The 17814-nt window shown below is 38.0% G+C and overlaps 1 protein-coding gene across 5 annotated transcripts in view; it reads right to left on the bottom strand.

Annotated features, from left to right (window-relative positions):
* The window catches only part of BMAL1 (basic helix-loop-helix ARNT like 1), an 84612-nt gene that overhangs the window by 21117 nt on the left and 45681 nt on the right, over positions 1-17814 (bottom strand). For 4 of the 5 annotated variants that reach the window (XM_084630750.1, XM_084630747.1, XM_084630748.1 and 1 more), the window contains 6 exons: positions 16789-16946; positions 13756-13835; positions 12432-12524; positions 10104-10221; positions 5812-5961; positions 2409-2655 (listed from right to left, as the gene is read on the bottom strand). In XM_084630750.1, the coding sequence (XP_084486876.1) occupies positions 2409-2655; positions 5812-5961; positions 10104-10221; positions 12432-12524; positions 13756-13835; positions 16789-16946 (846 nt within the window). The remainder of the gene's footprint in view (positions 1-2408; positions 2656-5811; positions 5962-10103; positions 10222-12431; positions 12525-13755; positions 13836-16788; positions 16947-17814) is intronic. The other variant, XM_084630751.1, reaches the window with a different exon arrangement.

Raw genomic sequence — 17814 nt, 5'->3', positions numbered from 1 at the left:
CTTTATGATGTATGATGGATACATTTTACTGATTTAGCACTGAGAAACCTGACTTTACATCTTTACTACCACTATAATCAGACAGGAATATAAAAATGTGTGACATTATACAAGGCTTTCGTTTCACTAGAACTTTTTCTTCAAAGCCAACCCATTTTTACTTCCTCAACAGAAAACTTCAGAATTAACATAGCAGGATCCTGGAGTGCTTGGAGAAAGGTTTAGGGATATCTGGGTTTGACATTCCAATAACAAGGATCTATATATATATCCTAAGCTTGGAGTCAATGCATGTACGAAAACCCTAATGCATGATGGAAGTATTTTTTTAAACTGCTCTATGCCTGTGCAGAGTAATAGACACCTGAATGTCACAAGACTCCAGATTAAGGACTGAATCTTGAAATGTGCTGAGCACTCTTGTTCTGATTCAACTTGTGCTTAACTTCTTTCTGGATCAGGACCAGAGTGTGCAGCAACTTCCAAGATGGTCCTCTAATGTATTGCTTTAGAAACTGTACATTATAAACTCCTTACAACACAGGGAACTGAATTCATAATACCATACCCCTTGCATTCCTATTACCAGGCATTAGCATGCAAATTACTTGTGCGCGAAAAGTTTTACGTTGTTAGGTCACTGGATGCCATCTGCTTTAGCAGCTGTACTGTAGATAACTCTGGAAAACCAGAAACTGTGCCAACTATTTTCAGTTGAGCTACAGGCATAATAATAAAGCAACTCACTTATGAGAAAGAAAAAAAAATCAAGAAAAAGAACAGAAAGTGCATCACTGATCTTTATAATAGATCTGCATGAGTTTCTATATGCTAGTGAATCCCTTCCATCTTTGAATACTGGAAAAGCAAGTTCCTCTCCAGGGGACTGACCATTAAATAAGGAATAGGATAGAAAACTAAGATGATATGGGATATGCAGGGGTCTCTCTCTTCCTCAGATTCTGAACTGGTTGCCACAGGGAAGAAAGAGGAAAATAAGACAGGGAGAGGAATCAAAAACAGTGCAACTAAATGGGACCAAATTAAACATTTACATGCTGTAGTTAAATTGTTTGGTATTTAGGAGATACTGAAGGTACTTACATACCATAAGATATATTTGACTCTAAGGGCAAAATTTTGAAGTGCTCCCAAAACAATGTTGTAGTCCAAAAGATAAGCAAATAAAAGCAAACACTCCAGGATAGCAATTCTCAATCTTTTCCATGCATGACTTCATGTTAGAAAAAAATTTCAAGGACCACCCCCCCATACACACACACACACACCTAGCTCTAAAGAAAAAGAAATTTATCTGTCACCCCTAGATTGACAACCCATGCTCTAGGACAGTGGTTTTCAAACTTTTTGAGCTGAGCTCCTGCTTTGAGTTACAATTTTTGGTTGTGCCCCCCCAACCCAGAAAAAATAGAAACATCTGCTTCTCCCCACTTGGGTTTTCAGGGTGGGAAAGGCATGTGCGATGGTCTTTGGGGGTGGAGCCAGTGCTGGGAATGGAGTGGAAATCAGCACCACGGCAGTGGATGTTGACACTGACCCACAGGCTTGGTGGACCACTGAGGTGAGTCAGGGTATGGAAGTGGCACTCCCTCCCCCTGCCTCGCATGGCTGGCATCTCAGCTTCCCCTGCCCCTGAACATTTCTCCGCGCTGCCCTAGGGCAGCGTGCCCCACAGTTTGAGAACCTCTGCTCTAGGACAAGTTGTGAACAAAAGCTAAACACAGGAACATGACTGAAACCAAAACTTAAGAAGGAATAAAACCAAACCATACTGCTGATATCAGCAGTTTATGTGACTTTTGCTGAAGTACTGCAAATAGTTTCTGTTTCAAAGATTCTGATACTTTCAGATTATTAATCTTTTAAACTCTATACCAGAGTCATTTATGAGAGATTCCCTATCAGGTCACGAATTCAGCTGAGCACTTTAAAGCACATCCTTAACTTTAAGCATATGCTTTAACTTATAAACTATTATAGTATATCTCCTTAGATCATTCCATATAGAAATTTCTATCAAGCATCTGCAAAACAGAATTCATCTTTGAATTCATTCATCTTTGTGGCAACCAAGGTTCCCAGCCCTTGTATTATTTTGTTTTTAAAATGTACAACATAATTTGGCTTTGGTTAGACTTGTTAATGAGTCAGTAGTGTATAATATGAGGGCATAAATAATTTATAATGCAATCCCATTGGAACTATCTTTACATGAAAGTAGTTTCTGATTAATACTATTTATAAAGTACAACAGAAGAGTTATGATTTACAATTTTATTTTCATAGTGGTATAATGGCTTTCTTGAACAAATAGTTTATCAAGCTATGTAGCAAGTAGCATGATACAACTACTCCAGTTACCAAGAAAATGATAAACTTATTCTTACCTCTGGTCTACAAAAACAAACTTCCCATCTATTGCATGTCGAGAGACATATTCTGTAGGTTTAACCCGGATCTCGCCATTGACTGGTTGAGGAACTACATGGGGATGTAACCGTCCAATTGCAACAAGACAGCTTAAGTTACAGCCTTCATTATCTGGCTCATTATCTTCATCTAGTCCCATTTTTGTTGGTGGCCAGCTTTTTAAATATCCTGTGCTATGAATTGTGCAAAAGCTTTTGCGGTCTGCTACAAAAGAAAAGGTTATCATCAGCATTGCCTTATGATAAATTTGGCCCTCAATCAGGTCTGCTAACTTGCAGTGCTTCTCCTTCTACCTTGGAAAACTAAGTTGCTGTATACTCATATACTAATGCAGAAGAGGTATATATCAATCCACACAAATCAAATGTGAAATTTACCATGTGATACCACTGCTAATATCGAAACCCAGTCCGATAATTCAACAATTGTAGTCAATATCAATTTTGCATTTTCCCGCAAATGACAAAGTTGTAATTTTAAGAAGTCACACTATGAGCTTTTTCATTAATAATTCTTAATATAGGACAAAACAAATCAGTGTGCAGAGGCATAAACTATGGAGGAAAATATAATCTGAAAGTAAAATATTTCAGTTTTAAGTTTCGATGGTTACAAAATAACAGAAAAGTGGTTTCAATTAAAAGGGAATACCATGGCAATGTCCTTCAGAATATATACTGGTCTTCTGTACACGTTTTTAATTGAAAACAGTGTCTGTTACCTTTTGTTAGAGAACAATTTAATATTGTCACAATCTTTACAAATATATTAATTAGGGCTGGCAAGAGATTAAAAAAATTAATCGCGATTAATTGCACTGTTAAACAATAATAGAATACCATTTAAATATTTTTGGATGTTTTGTACATTTTAAAATATGTTGATTTCAATTACAACACAGAATATAAAGTGTACAGTGCTCACTTTATATTTATTTTTGATTACAAGTATTTGCACTGTAAAAAAACAAAAGAAAATAGTATTTTTCAATTCACCTAATACAAGTAATATAGTGCAATCTCGTTATCATGAAAGTTGAACTTACAAATGTAGAATTATGTACAAAAAAACCCTGCATTCAAAAATAAAACAATGTAAAATTTTAGAGCCTGCAAATCCACTCAGTCCTACTTCTTGTTCAGCCAATCGTTCAGACAAACAAGTTTGGTTTATATGCTGCCCGCTTCTTGTTCACAATGTCACCTGAAAGTGAGAACAGGTGTTCTCATGGCACTGTTGCAGCTGGCGTTGCAAGATATTTACGTGCCAAATGCGTTAAAGATTCGTACGTCTCTTCATGCTTCAACCACCATTCCAGGGGACATGCGTCCATGCTGATGACAGGTTCTGCTCGAGAAGAATCCCAAAGCAATGCGGACTGATGCATGTTCATTTTCATTATCTGAGTCAGTTGCCACCAGTAGAAAGTTGATTTTCTTTTTGGTGGTTCAGGTTCTGTAGTTTCCACATCGGAGTGTCGCTCTTTGAAGACTTCTGAAAGCGTGCTTCACACCTCGTCCCTTTCAGATTTTGGAAGGCACTTCAGATTCTTAAACCTTGGATTGAGTGCTGTAGCTATCTCTAGAAATCTCACATTGGTATCTTCTTTGCGTTTTGTCAAATCTGCCACGGAAGTGTTTTTAAAATGAACAACATGTGCTGGGTCATCATCTGAGACTGCTATAACATTAAACATTATATGGCATAATGCGGGTAAAACAGAGCAGGAGACTCCCCCAAGGAGTTCAGTCACAAGTTTAATTAACGCAATTTTTTTTTAACGAGCATCATCAGCATGGAAGCACGTCCTCTGGAATGGTGGCTGAAGCATGAAGGGGCTTATGAATGTTTAGAATATCTGGCATGTAAATACTTGCAATGCCAGCTACAAAAGTGCCATGCAAATGCCTTTCTCAGTTTCTGGTGACATTGTAAATAAGAAGCGGGCAGCAATATTGCCTGCAAATGTAAACAAACCTGTTTGTCTGAGTGATTGGCTGAACAAGGAGTAGGACTGAGTGGACTTGTAGGCTCTGAAGTTTTACATTGTTTTGTTTTAGAGTGCAGTTATGTAACAAAAAAATCTACATTTGTAAGTTGCACTTTCATGACAAAGAGCTTGCGCTACAGTACTGGTATGAGGTGAATTGAAAAATATTTCTTTTGTTTATGATTTTTACAGTGCAAATATTTGCAATAAAAAATAATATACACTTTGATTTCAATTGCAACACAGAATACAATATATATGAAAATGTAGAAAAACATCCAAAATATTTAATAAATTTCAATTGGTATTCTAGTGTTTAACAATGCGACTCTTTTTGTGAGTTATTCATGTGAGTTAATTGCGATTAATCGACAGCCCTAATATTAATTGAAGACAGGTATCCTGAATATTTTCATATGATGCATTTGGCTGGAGATCACATTTACACTGAGGCAAAATGATCAGTACATGAGACAGAGTAACAGGATATATGGGTTCTACTTCTGATTTTGCCATTGGCCCATTCCGTGACCTTATCCAAGGACAGTACATGTGAAGTCCTGAGCATGCCTACTGGTTTGGGCCCTACTGGGCTGCTGGCCAGGGCAACACTTAGTTTGACAATGCCCCCAAGGCTTAGGCATAAGTGAGAGCTCTAACCAGCCTGTTAGCAGTTGGGCAGCATCAAGACTTAAGCAGCTATGAACATGTCTATCAAAGGAAACTTGAGAAAAGGAGTACTTGTGGCACCTTAGAGACTAACCAATTTATTTGAGCATAAGCTTTCGTGAGCTACAGCTCACTTCATCGGATGCATCTGAAAGGAAACTTGGGTGCCATGGGGGCTTTAGATGCCTATAGTGTTAGGCAGCTGCTGAACAGTGGTTTTGAGAATGTGAGTGGTGCCTAAATGTTGGATTTAGGCACTCAAAGAGGCAATTAGACACGTAAGTACCTTTGTGAATCTAGTCCCTTAAGAACCATTAACTTTGAAGCTTAGGGTTTACTGTCAAATTCACACCCCCAAATAATTGCACACACTACCATCAATTTCAACTAAAGCCATGCATGCTTCAGAGAGCAGAATTTTGCCTTATCCACTAACAAAATTTCTTTTTCAGCAAATGTAACTTTAGGACATCTACTTTTAGGGAGCTATAAAGAAAACAAGAGAGTAACAAACAAACCTCTACACAGTTGCAACAGTGATGAATACACTAAACACAGAGCAGCTCTATTCAGAAATTCTTTATAATTAACTGAAGGTTGTTTAGTTTTTAATCTGATAGTTACTCTTGTTTCACATAGCAACAATACAGAGAAAAGAACTGTAAACCACCATTATATTTGATAAAATGTACAAACATTACCTTTCTTCTTTGAGCAGGTGGAAGGAAAATCCTTATCTTCTACTTTCACTGAAGGTCTGTTGCATTTCATCCTACAAAAGAAGGAACGTCTTGCTCCAGAACAAAGTCGTGATGGCCCAGGTGTTATATCCGTTTTAACTGGAAGTCCAGCTGCATGAAACAAAAAATTAAACTCAGTAAACATTGTCTTTACTAAAATTTAAACTATATTCTCAACTCTACAGTTATTTTAGCAATGTCTTTGAGGGGGGAGTAATGTGCTCAGCAAACTCATATCAACTTCATGGCATCTCAAGCTGATTTTTAATGATCAGATTATATCCAATGCTAAGTTGCTGGGATTCACATAGAGACGACCCAAATATTTCTTGCTCCTTCAGAAGTTAAAGAAGGGCTATTTTTTTGCTGTATGTTTCTTATTTGTTGAAAGATGTGTTAACCAGCCAAGCAGCCAGCAAAAAAATAACTAACTAACCAGCCAACCAATCAACCAACCAGGTTGGATAATTTATTTGTGTGCCCACTGTCAACAGTGGTCGCACGGGGTACAGGAACACCAACCTAGGATTAACAGATCCCAAATATGAAAGTCAGAGAATTGTTGTAAAAACCTACATTGTCTTTGCAATAGATTTTGTGATTCCTTTGAACTCTATAACTTTGCAGTTGGCCCAGATGCTACAAACTATTAATAGGGCCTTTGGTAAACTTACAAGATATGTATGGCATTTGGGATTCCTTATTTGAGAGTTTGGTGCAGACAGGCATAATTCTATTAATGTCACTGGAGTTGCGTCTGCTTACACTGAGGCTGAACCTGGCCCTTAGAGTTCCCTGCACCCAGACTTCAAAATAATACATGGGCCAAGATCCTGATAATGTGAGATGTTAACAGCATACATGGTGTTCAAATGTTTTCCAGTGCATACTGTTAATCCCAGGTTACTGTTAGTGGCTACCCCAGGAATTTGGACACTTGACACTTCACAAAAAAAGCAAATTATGACCTCATACTTTGTCATAACTTGCATGTTTTTATATATAAATGGGGTATTAAAGTGGTATATGGTGTACATAGTATCAGATACTTTTAAATGATTTCAAAATTATAGAATATTAAGTGGTCCGATAGATAGATAGATAGATATCTCTCAGAAGTAAAATACTCAACATATAGGATACTTTCAATGGATCAGCATGTTCCTGCAAACATTTAAGCATGTGAGTATCTTTCTGCCTCACAAAAATAATTGGCCTTGATTCTGCAACCACAGAAGTTATATATACACATGTGCTTGTGAGGAACAGACTTATTTGGTCAAATTTTCATAAGTGGCTTCTAAATTTACAGCTGCAATTTTGTGTGTGCAAAGCACCACAACGGAACATAAAAAGATAAATTTTTTGCACACAAAGGAGCCTATTAATTCCCCATCCTCAGAAACTGTATTAATAAACTTGCATGTGTTGCAAAGAGACTAGAGCACCACTTTAAATAGGAAAATTTGCTTAATAAAACAACTTTCTTTAAAGTTAACCAGATCACAAAATTCTAAAACAAAATGGTCACCTGGTTATTAAACTACTTATCCCAAAAAGCCATAGACCTAGGGTCAAAGTTCACAATACTCTGCCAAGTGCAAGAAGCTACAGCTTCCTGCCATTCTTCCATTACAAGGATTTCCAATCTACAAAAGAGGACAGCCACGGTTAGTAGTAGCTTCCTAACTCACTGACCATATTGCTGTATAAAGCAAACACAAAGTTCACTAGCTACCAACAAATTCAGGTACCTTTAACTGTATAAAAATCATATATTATCTGACTGTACTATCTAAGTTGGATAAATATTATTTATATTGTCAGTTTCTTACTCTTCCCAAGAAACAAGTCACTCCAAAGGTCACAAGTCATTTCAAAAAGATTCAAAGTTTCTGTAACAGCCCTTACTCCCTGTCACAGAGTTGTTTCAGGATTACTCCAGAATACATTCCCCCTCAAGAAAGGGCTTCCCAATCAACAAGGAAGAAACAAGTCATCCACACTGTTTAATTACATCACCCAGCCTCACACACAGGGTGCATCTTTAGTAGGACAAAGGGTGTGTTCTTACTTCCAGTTAACTAACATGAGGTAAAATCCTAGCAAAGACAATGTAGTTTGTAGTTTTCACGTGAGCTTGGCAGGTTCAAGTGAACTCTAGTTTCTACCATAGTGTTCAACTCGATCTGCTAACTCACGTGATAACTACAGACTGCTTGGTCTTCTTAGGATTTTACCTCATGTTAGTTAACTGAAGCTTACCAACATGAGGTAAGAACACATAGTTTTTCTTAGCAAAGACAAGGCCTTAATGGCAATGAACTCGTTTCCTTGAATATGCATTTCTCCCCTTGTCTGGGCAGTTACTGGATGCTACATTTTAAACTGGCATTTAGACTCAAACTAGTTGGTTAAAGGCTCCTGTACCTAACAGATAATGTGAGTAGATTAAGAAAAGGAAAATCTAAGGCTGAATATCATCAAGATCACAGTGACTGCAAGATCTGTTTTCATGAATATTAATGCTAACAGTTTCCAATCACCACATCCCCCCCAAACCCTTTGAGAGGTCTGTCACAAAGATTAATAATGACCTACATCATAGAATTGTTGGGGACAATGGGGCATGGCCACTAGGTAACTCGAAGGGATGGAAGACCACGAGTGTCGATGAAGCCCCCTCCCACTACGCCCAAGTGTCCTTGGCCCGCCCCCCCGGCCTGAAGGCGCTCGCAGCAGTTACGCGCAGTAGGCCCAAGTGTCCTTGGCCCCCCCGCCTGGAGGCACTTGCAGCAGTTATGCTGAGGATCTGCAACAATATATTGCAGAGTCAGACTGCCTGAAACTAAACAAGGCCAAACAAGACAGATATGGAAGAACAATGCTGAATAAAGCAGCTTTATGTATGGTTTAACAGCTGGTACAGAGAACAAGGGAACTAGCTGGTAACTGGATTGGCCGGCTATATGGATACTTAGGGCAGCTTGCTATTGGATAAGTATGCTGAAGGAAGGATGTATAAAAGCCTGTGTAACTTCCTGCTCTGTATGTAGGATTTGAGATTCTAATCTCCCTGTACCTTCTTTGAAGCTTCAAATAAACTTTTCTGCTTCTCCACCCCGTTGTGATTATTGGGTGATGCATACCGGGCAGCGAACCTCTGCTGTTGCTCGCCTCTGGCACTGGGTGCCGGCAACAGAATTGTAGGACTGGAAGAGACCTCGAGAGGTCATCTAGTCCAGTCCCCTGCACTCGTGGCAGGACTAAGTACTATCTAGACCATCCCTGACAGGTGTTTGTCTAATCTGCTCTTAGAAATCTCCAACGACGGAGGTTCCACAACCTCTCTAGGCAAATTATTCCAATGCTTAACCATCCTGACAGTTAGGAAGTTTTTCCTAATGTCCAATCTAAATCACCCTTGTTGCAATTTAAGCCCACTGCGTCTTGTCCTATCCTCAGAGGTTAAGGAGAACAATTTTTCCCCTTCCTCCTTGTAACGACCTTTTATGTACTTGAAAACTGTTATCATGCCCCTTCTTAGTCTTCTCTTCTCCAGACAAAACAAACCCAATTTTTTCAATCTTCCCTCATACATCATGTTTTCTAGACCTTTAATAATTTTTGTTGCTCTTCTCTGGATTTTCTCCAATTTGTTCACATCTTTCCTGAAATATGGTGCCAGGAACTGGATACAATACTCCAGTTGAGGCCTAATCAGCATGGAGTAGAGCAGAAGAATTACTTCTTGTGTCTTGCTTACAACACTCCTGCTAATACATTCCAGAATGATGGTTGCTTTTTTTACACTGTTGACTCATATTTAGCTTGTGATCCACTATGAGACCCCTTTCTGCAGTACTCCTTCCTAGGCAGTCATTTACCATTTTGTTGCAATGCTTGCAGAAGAATGGTCATGTGGTTAAAACAACAGGAAAGGAAGTCTGGAGATCTAGATTCTATTCCTGGCTCTATTAAAAAGACTTCTTGTATGACCCTGTGCAAGTCACTTGACCTCTCTGTAATTCAGTCTCTCCATTTGTAAAACGGGGAAATATTCATTAATCCATTTGTACGAATTAATTCATTAGTATTTGTAAATATTAATACTTTGAGATCCTTAATTGGAAGGCCCTATGGAAGTGAACACTATTAACCAGCATTTAATTGATGGTATTAAACCAAAGGAGATGATACAAATGTATATTAAGTTTAAGATACACTAACATTTCAAGGAAAGAAATACTCACTTTTTGCATCTATGAGCCTTTCTCGTGGTGCAGTATCAGAAGAAGAGAGCTGCTCTTTAACTTTTGCAATATCCTTAGGATGAAGGTAGTCAAACAAACTCTGACCAATCAGATCATTCTGTAGATATGGAATATTAAATCAGAAATTAAAAATAAATACATATGTTAAAATTTGGGAAATATTGCATACATTTTAAAGAGTCACTTAGTTTGTCAGTCTACAATGACAGCCTGTTCAGTCTATTGCAGTCAAAGTTTGGGCCTCTTTTTTCCCCTGAAAAGGTTTATTCCCAATTATATATCAAGTATTCATTGTAAAATCACAACTAAAACATAGTCATGTCTCTCAAAGCTTTTAGAATATGTACCCTGAACGAAAGGCTGGCCAAAAGAGTATTTTTTTGAATTTAGTTTTGAAGTTCATAGAATATTAATGATGGAGAAGAGGGTACAGAAAATTAAGGATATGGTAGTATCATAACAAGAGGTTTGGTAAAAGTCAAGCCTTGTATTAAGTGTACATTAAACCTTTGGTATGATTATGCTAATTATTTTTCAGTGTTGCTTATCCTGTTAGATGGTAGCATAAGAATAATTTGTACTTTGCTCAGATTCCTCATCTTGTCAAATCTCACCCATATTTAAATCATTCTCCCTTGCACTGTTCCCATGAACATCTATTTATATAATACTGGCATTTTCCCCCACATCCAGCTACTATCGACTCAAATGCATTTTGATTTGTTGGTAAACTGATTTAAATGCAACATTGTCTACACAGAGGGTTCCTGTTGCCTGATGACAAAAGTTGACTCCCAGTACAAACCTTAGGTGACTTTACTTAATTAACAAGAAGGGAAGGGCAATCAAGTTAGATAAAACAGAAACTAAATGGAAACATTTTCCAGAACAAGAGTAAAATTTTCAAAAGTGTCCAACTGACATCAGAGCCTAAGCGTCACTTTCAAAATTCATCTAGGAGCCTAAGTCATTTAGGCACTTCTGATAATGTTATCCCAAGCTTTTTTAGAGGTGAAACAAAAAAACAATCAGATAGTTTTGTAAGTGGTAAAGTAGAGTAGATATTCCTCTGCACTTCCTGGGTGCAGCTGAAACCAGAAGCAGTATTACCAAAGGAAGTTTTTTTCCAATCCAGCAGAAACCAGAAATTTTTGTAAATCTTGCAGATTAGCCGGTTTCTGAAATAATTCTAGACTCAAACAAAGACATTTCAGATGAATACGCCCAAGTTTAGATGTGTATCCAAACAAAACAGTATCAAGTGGAGTACCCCAAGGGTCGGTCCTGGGGCTGGTTTTGTTCAATATCTTCATAAATGATCTGGAGGACGGTGTGGATTGCACTCTCAGCAAATTTGCGGATGATACTAAACTGGGAGGAGTGGTAGATACGCTGGAGGGGAGGGATAGGATACAGAAAGACCTAGACAAATTGGAGGATTGGGCCAAAAGAAATCTGATGAGGTTCAATAAGGATAAGTGCAGGGTCCTGCACTTAGGATGGAAGAACCCAATGCACAGCTACAGACTAGGGACCGAATGGCTAGGCAGCAGTTCTGCGGAAAAGGACCTAAGGGTGACAGTGGACGAGAAGCTGGATATGAGTCAGCAGTGTGCCCTTGTTGCCAAGAAGGCCAATGGCATTTTGGGATGTATAAGTAGGGGCATAGCGAGCAGATCGAGGGACATGATCGTTCCCCTCTATTCGACATTGGTGAGGCCTCATCTGGAGTACTGTGTCCAGTTTTGGGCCCCACACTTCAAGAAGGATGTGGATAAATTGGAGAGAGTCCAGCGAAGGGCAACAAAAATGATTAGGGGTCTGGAACACATGAGTTATGAGGAGAGGCTGAGGGAGCTGGGATTGTTTAGCCTGCAGAAGAGAAGAATGAGGGGGGATTTGATAGCTGCTTTCAACTACCTGAAAGGGGGTTCCAAAGAGGATGGCTCTAGACTGTTCTCAATGGTAGCAGATGACAGAACGAGGAGTAATGGTCTCAAGTTGCAGTGGGGAAGGTTTAGATTGGATATTAGGAAAAACTTTTTCACTAAGAGGGTGGTGAAACACTGGAATGCGTTACCTAGGGAGGTGGTAGAATCTCCTTCCTTAGAGGTTTTTAAGGTCAGGCTTGACAAAGCCCTGGCTGGGATGATTTAACTGGGAATTGGTCCTGCTTTGAGCAGGGGGTTGGACTAGATGACCTTCTGGGGTCCCTTCCAATCCTGATATTCTATGATTCTATGAAAACCTTTCAATCTCTTGAGGTCTGTCCATTATTAGTTCCCAAGGTACAGTTCCCAACAATACCTGACTGTAGTTGAGGATCTTGAAGACAGATTCTGAAACAAACAGTATCTTCCCTCTATCACAGCCCACAACAAACAGAAATCCATCTGCTGCCTAATGAGGAAAGATAATTGTATTATTTTTAAAAAACAATTACATCTTTTTAGCATTTAGTTACCTTTGTTACACAGTAGGATTTCGATATTAACATTAATATCATTGCATCTATAGAAATAACTGAATTAACAAACTTTGAAATTATGATAAAAGCTTAAAAATCTTTTTGCACTTGGAATTAGATTTTTGGCACTACTTTTCTTAATAATGACAAGAATATAAAGACAATTTCAGTAGTAGTAAAAGCTCACATCTTTTCATGTAATATTATAGTGGTACACTAAGCAATTCCTTAAATTAATTTTTTAAAAAAACAGTAACTAATCTTCTTGTGTTTGACCTATATTTATTACATTTTAAATTCATTTGACTTCTTTTGGAAAGTAAGTGTGGCCCGGATCTTGCAGACATTTCTCTGCATGTGAGTAGTTCCACTTAACTCAAGAGGACTCATGTACATGAGCATTTGTGTGGATCAGGCCCTAATTTTGTAAATTCATATAAATCACAGAACTGTTTAAATAACTCAGTCCTGCATATATGCTATTTGGTCATTTAAATGAGATTTGTGAAGCACTGCAAGCCTATTAAATCAATTTCTAAGTCTGTGCTTAAGTATTAGAACAAAAAGGCTATAGCTTATGTTTTTATAGTGCTGACAAAGCATATAGATTTTATTTTTGCAATCAGTTGAAATACATCTGTATGTTGTTTCCTCACCAATCTTAGTTATGACTTTTATGCATCAACTGATTATATGCTGAAAATTGTATCAAATGATGGTGGGTTGTTTTTTGTTTTTTTTTGTAAAAAAGGCCATGAGCCAATAAGAAATGAGCTGAAAACAACAGTGTTCATTTATTTACTTCTAACTTAATTAACCAAACAACTGAAAATCCTGACAACTAGGTGGTAGGGTACTTTTATGTCAAAATGCTTTTATGTGAAAATATTTTGAACTGGCCACTTATTTTTGGTCCTTCCATTTTTAGGTGCCCAACCTGATACTTGTGGCTGGACTTTCAGGTGTTGAGTATCCTCTCAAATTCCACTAACTTCAAAGTGGAGTTGCAGGGGTTTATCATCTTTGAAAATCAAGACTATCTCAAGTTGCCCTATGGGTCTGGCTAAAGACATAATTACTGGGATCTTTCCCTTCATGAGAATTAAATTTATACATTTTTTTAAACGAAAGTTTTAAATTTAGCATTTTTAAGTTGAAATATACCCTGAGAATAAGATGTTTTAATTCATCATCTGAGAGAAAAGCAGGTTTGTAGTTTGCTTCTGTATATGGGTTTGTGGCACCTTAAAGAAAAAAGAAAAGAGTGAATACCTCCTGTAAATAAACTTAATATACATCCATCTACTATACAGAAATATACTCTTGTTTACAAAGACTTTTTCTTCCATGCCTTTTGATGCTCCCTCATGTTTTTTTCCAGCTGTATTCTAATTGCTAGTATCTTTTTCACAAGTGGAACCCAGCTGAAGACAACTCAGAAAAGATTGAACGCTGGCTGGAAAAAACACTGAAGTACACACTGAAGACAAGAATAGGCAGTAATTCAACCGTTAATAACCCTTTAAGGCGGGGTTTCTCAAACTTCATTGCACCGCGACCCCCTTCTGACAACAAAAATTACTACATGACCCCAAGAGTGGGGACTGAGCTCGCCCGAGCCCTGCTGTCCTGAGTGGGGGGACAAAGCCAAAGCCCGAGCCCCACCGCCCCAAGGGGGGGGGGGCTGCAAAATTGAAACCTAAGGGCTTCAGTCCCAGGCAGGGGGCCAGTAACCTGAGCCACACTGCCCAGGGCTGAAGCCATTGGGCTTTGGCCCCAGGCAGTTGGGCTTGGGCTTCAGCTTCAGCCCTGGGTAGGGGGGCTTGGGCTTTGGCCACAGGCCCCAGCAAGTCTAAGCCAGCCCCGGCGACCCCACTAAAATGGGGTTCCGACCCACTTTGGGGTCCTGATCCCCAGTTTGAGAACCACTGCTTTAAGGAATAAGAATATTCATCTTCACACAAGTGTTTTCCAAATGTTTTGCTGTGCCCTGTCCAAGTGTGCGCTCCATGACAGAACAAAAACTGAGAAATTATTGAAGGGACTTTTGTTTTCCATCTTTAAATAATTTCTTGAATGTAGACTCTAGTCAACAGTGGCTGAAAGTCATTACTATCTGATGGCTACTCAGTGGCCTATGTGAAATGAACTGGTGATCTCAATCCAATTCTTACTGTTCATGTCTCATCAGAGGCCAAGAATTTGCATAAGCATTGAGAATGAACTACCATTCACTTCTACAGATGAGGCAGCTTCCAATGCTGTCATGCCACCCATGTCGTACCAATTCTAAAGTAATTCTTCTGATACAATGTCCTTTGAAAAGCAATAAATTGAGTTAAATTGGTAATGAGGATGCTGATGGCAAATTATAGCCTTACCAATTAAAAGTAGCACAGGAAGTTAGATTCTTTAACAGGGTAAGAGACAACAAATGTAATGTAAGATGTAATGCCTGATAATTCACAAGACAGAAACAAAATGAATGCCTCCTGGTCCTCCTCTGAGCCACCTTCCCACCTCAACTACTGACAATTATTAAAGTAACCTGCATAATTATGGCACTATATATATTTATTTAGATTTCAGCTATTTAACTATATATATCTATCTTTTCATTAACTTAGTTACACTCTGTACCATCTCTGCAGTAAAACCCATACTAACAGTTTATATACAATACTCAAGTGCCAAAACTGTTTTTCTCCCCATCCTCAGATAAAAGCACGCCAATCTTGTAAATTAATAAAAATAGACAGAGAATGCTATAGTTAGGCTTCTGTTAGGAAAGTCTCTATGTAACCTTGTTTTGAGCTGCCATTAATTATCTCCAAAATTTTTCTTTTGGGTTGAAGATAGCCATACAATCTCAACGAAATTACAAATTCTTTGAAAGTTTGGCCAAAAGAGCCAGTCAGCTGTCTGAGTTAGCACAGCATTGAATTAATATGTACTTTTCCCGGTTAAAGAGTATCTAGATCTTGTGCATGTATAACTCAATCAGAGGGGTAAGCAGTGTTAACTCAAACAGTTAATCATGTAGACAGACATCTCTGAGGAACTGTCTTCAAATTTTCAAAATAAAAATTCATCTATATATTGCTTTTGTGCATATAGTGCTAAATTTCTAGTGAGTCATTATTTGTAGTTCTTTACATGACCATATTGTTCAGTAAACACATTAGCATCGATAGTTACATTGGGGTGGTTTGGGGAACCTATTCCACCGAAAAGTTTGTTAGTTATATATGGTTTCTATTTTACAGAACTGTAGCAAAGTTACCATTTGTGTTTTCTTCTCCCTCTCGCCTAGTCTTTTCTTTCTTTTCTTTTTTTTTAAACAAAACAGAGATGTTAAATGTTAAATACTTGTTTTGATAAAACTGTAGTTAAAAAGTTAACCACACAAATCTCAAAATTCAAAAGGTAATGCTCCTACAGAAACCTCAACCTTAGTATTTTATACTTGTAGCATTTTGTTGTCCTGCTTTTCTGGTTAAATATATATAATAAAATATACATTACAGCTGAAATTCACCCAGGTGCAGAAAGCTGGCATAAGATCTTCAGCAACAATATTAAGTCCTGGAGGGCACAGCCTATGTGTCACAGAGGGGCTGTGCTGGCCTGCATAAACAAGAATGGGCTGGGCTGAGTGAGGATCTACTGGATCAACGATTAAATGGATCCAGAGACCCTAACAGCCCATTTCTCTGATATGAAACAGCAGGAAATGGCAGTAAACCTGTTTATAGATGATACTCTTCTGTACACTGATCCTGGGTTTTGGGGCTGGATTTTGCGTCCCTACACTATGCATTATGCACCACATGGGTGAGTTACCTTTCCTGTACAAAACTTGCCTTTATGTTGCCTGTCTTCTGCATTGTTTAACTGCAAACTTACATTGCCCTTAATTAGTAAGCCAGTTTCAGACTGCTTTTGGTCTCAAAGCTGATTTAAATGAATGCTGTCAAAGCAGAGTCAATTTGTGCCACAATTCTACCACTTTATCATCCCTCACAGAGATTATGTCTGCCAAGAGCATGAGTAAGCTAATATAAATAAGGGATTCTGCAGAAGGTACAGTGATGTCCATGCTAACACATATGGACCATGCTCTCAGTTCGTAAGCTCCAGACCAGAACACACCTCATAGCTCAATGCAGAACAAAGATAAGAATTTTTTTAACTCACCTCGTAATGTTTTCATATGCTGAACAGCCATTCTCAGTACAGTAAGTTTATCTAGCTTTCGGGACATAGCATTGCACGTTGGTACCAAAGATGCCAATTCATCAATAAAACTGTTCATTTTATCTCGACGTCTTTTTTCAATCTGGCTATGAGCCTCTCTAAGCAATAACAAAATTTAAGATTGAATAGCATAATGAAGTTTCAAACGGTCAGAAAAAATAAAAAACAACTAATTTTAAAGTAGTAGACTACAAGGCCCACCCTGCACCCCTTATTCATAAGGACACACACACAAAAGTAGTCCCACTGAAGTGAATATTAAAAGTTAATTACTTGTGTGAATAAGGGTTATTTATGGGAGTAAAGGTGAAAGGATGGGGCCCTAATTTAGCATCAGATACTCATATCATAGGCAGCACTGTATGCTGCCTTATTTACAATAAATACTAACATTATCTGATAAGCAGGTTCTACCTATCTATCTTAGGTTTTTTATACTGCTGCCTGGGTATCTGAGCATATCTACTGAGGTACTACAAGAATTATGTAAAAATCAAGATCAAGATCATAGATGCATAAGTACCCCTGTGTACAGAACTGGATGAGATAACAATTCATGCCAAAGAATAGCATTAAAAAGTGTAAATACTATAATTCACTACAATATTCAAATTCCTTGCTGAAGTTTGTGCTTTATGTAAATAAGTTTCCTATTCATCCTATAAATTACTGTTAAAAATATTTTGGAGAACAGCCCTACACTAGGCTCTTCCTATTGCTTAGAGAAACTGCAGAGCAGCGTATCATTTTGACATTGCACGTTCAAATTCAAAGTGGCTTTTTTTGTTTGTTTTATATATATTATTATATTATAAATTATATATATTATGTACTGTAGCACTTTACAGCCTGGTAATGCTATAACACTTTTCGCATGCAATGCTTTTGGTTCAATGTAAAGGGAGTTAGCCATGCTATTTCTATTTAATGTTAATGGAAATTGCTTTTTAATTACACATTTCCAAT

This window comes from Lepidochelys olivacea, assembly GCF_965140295.1.
Source record: "Lepidochelys olivacea isolate rLepOli2 genome assembly, chromosome: 6".
NCBI lineage: Eukaryota > Metazoa > Chordata > Testudines > Cheloniidae > Lepidochelys > Lepidochelys olivacea.
Note: the sequence above shows the minus strand (reverse complement) of the source record. Positions and strands in the feature narration are given on the sequence as shown.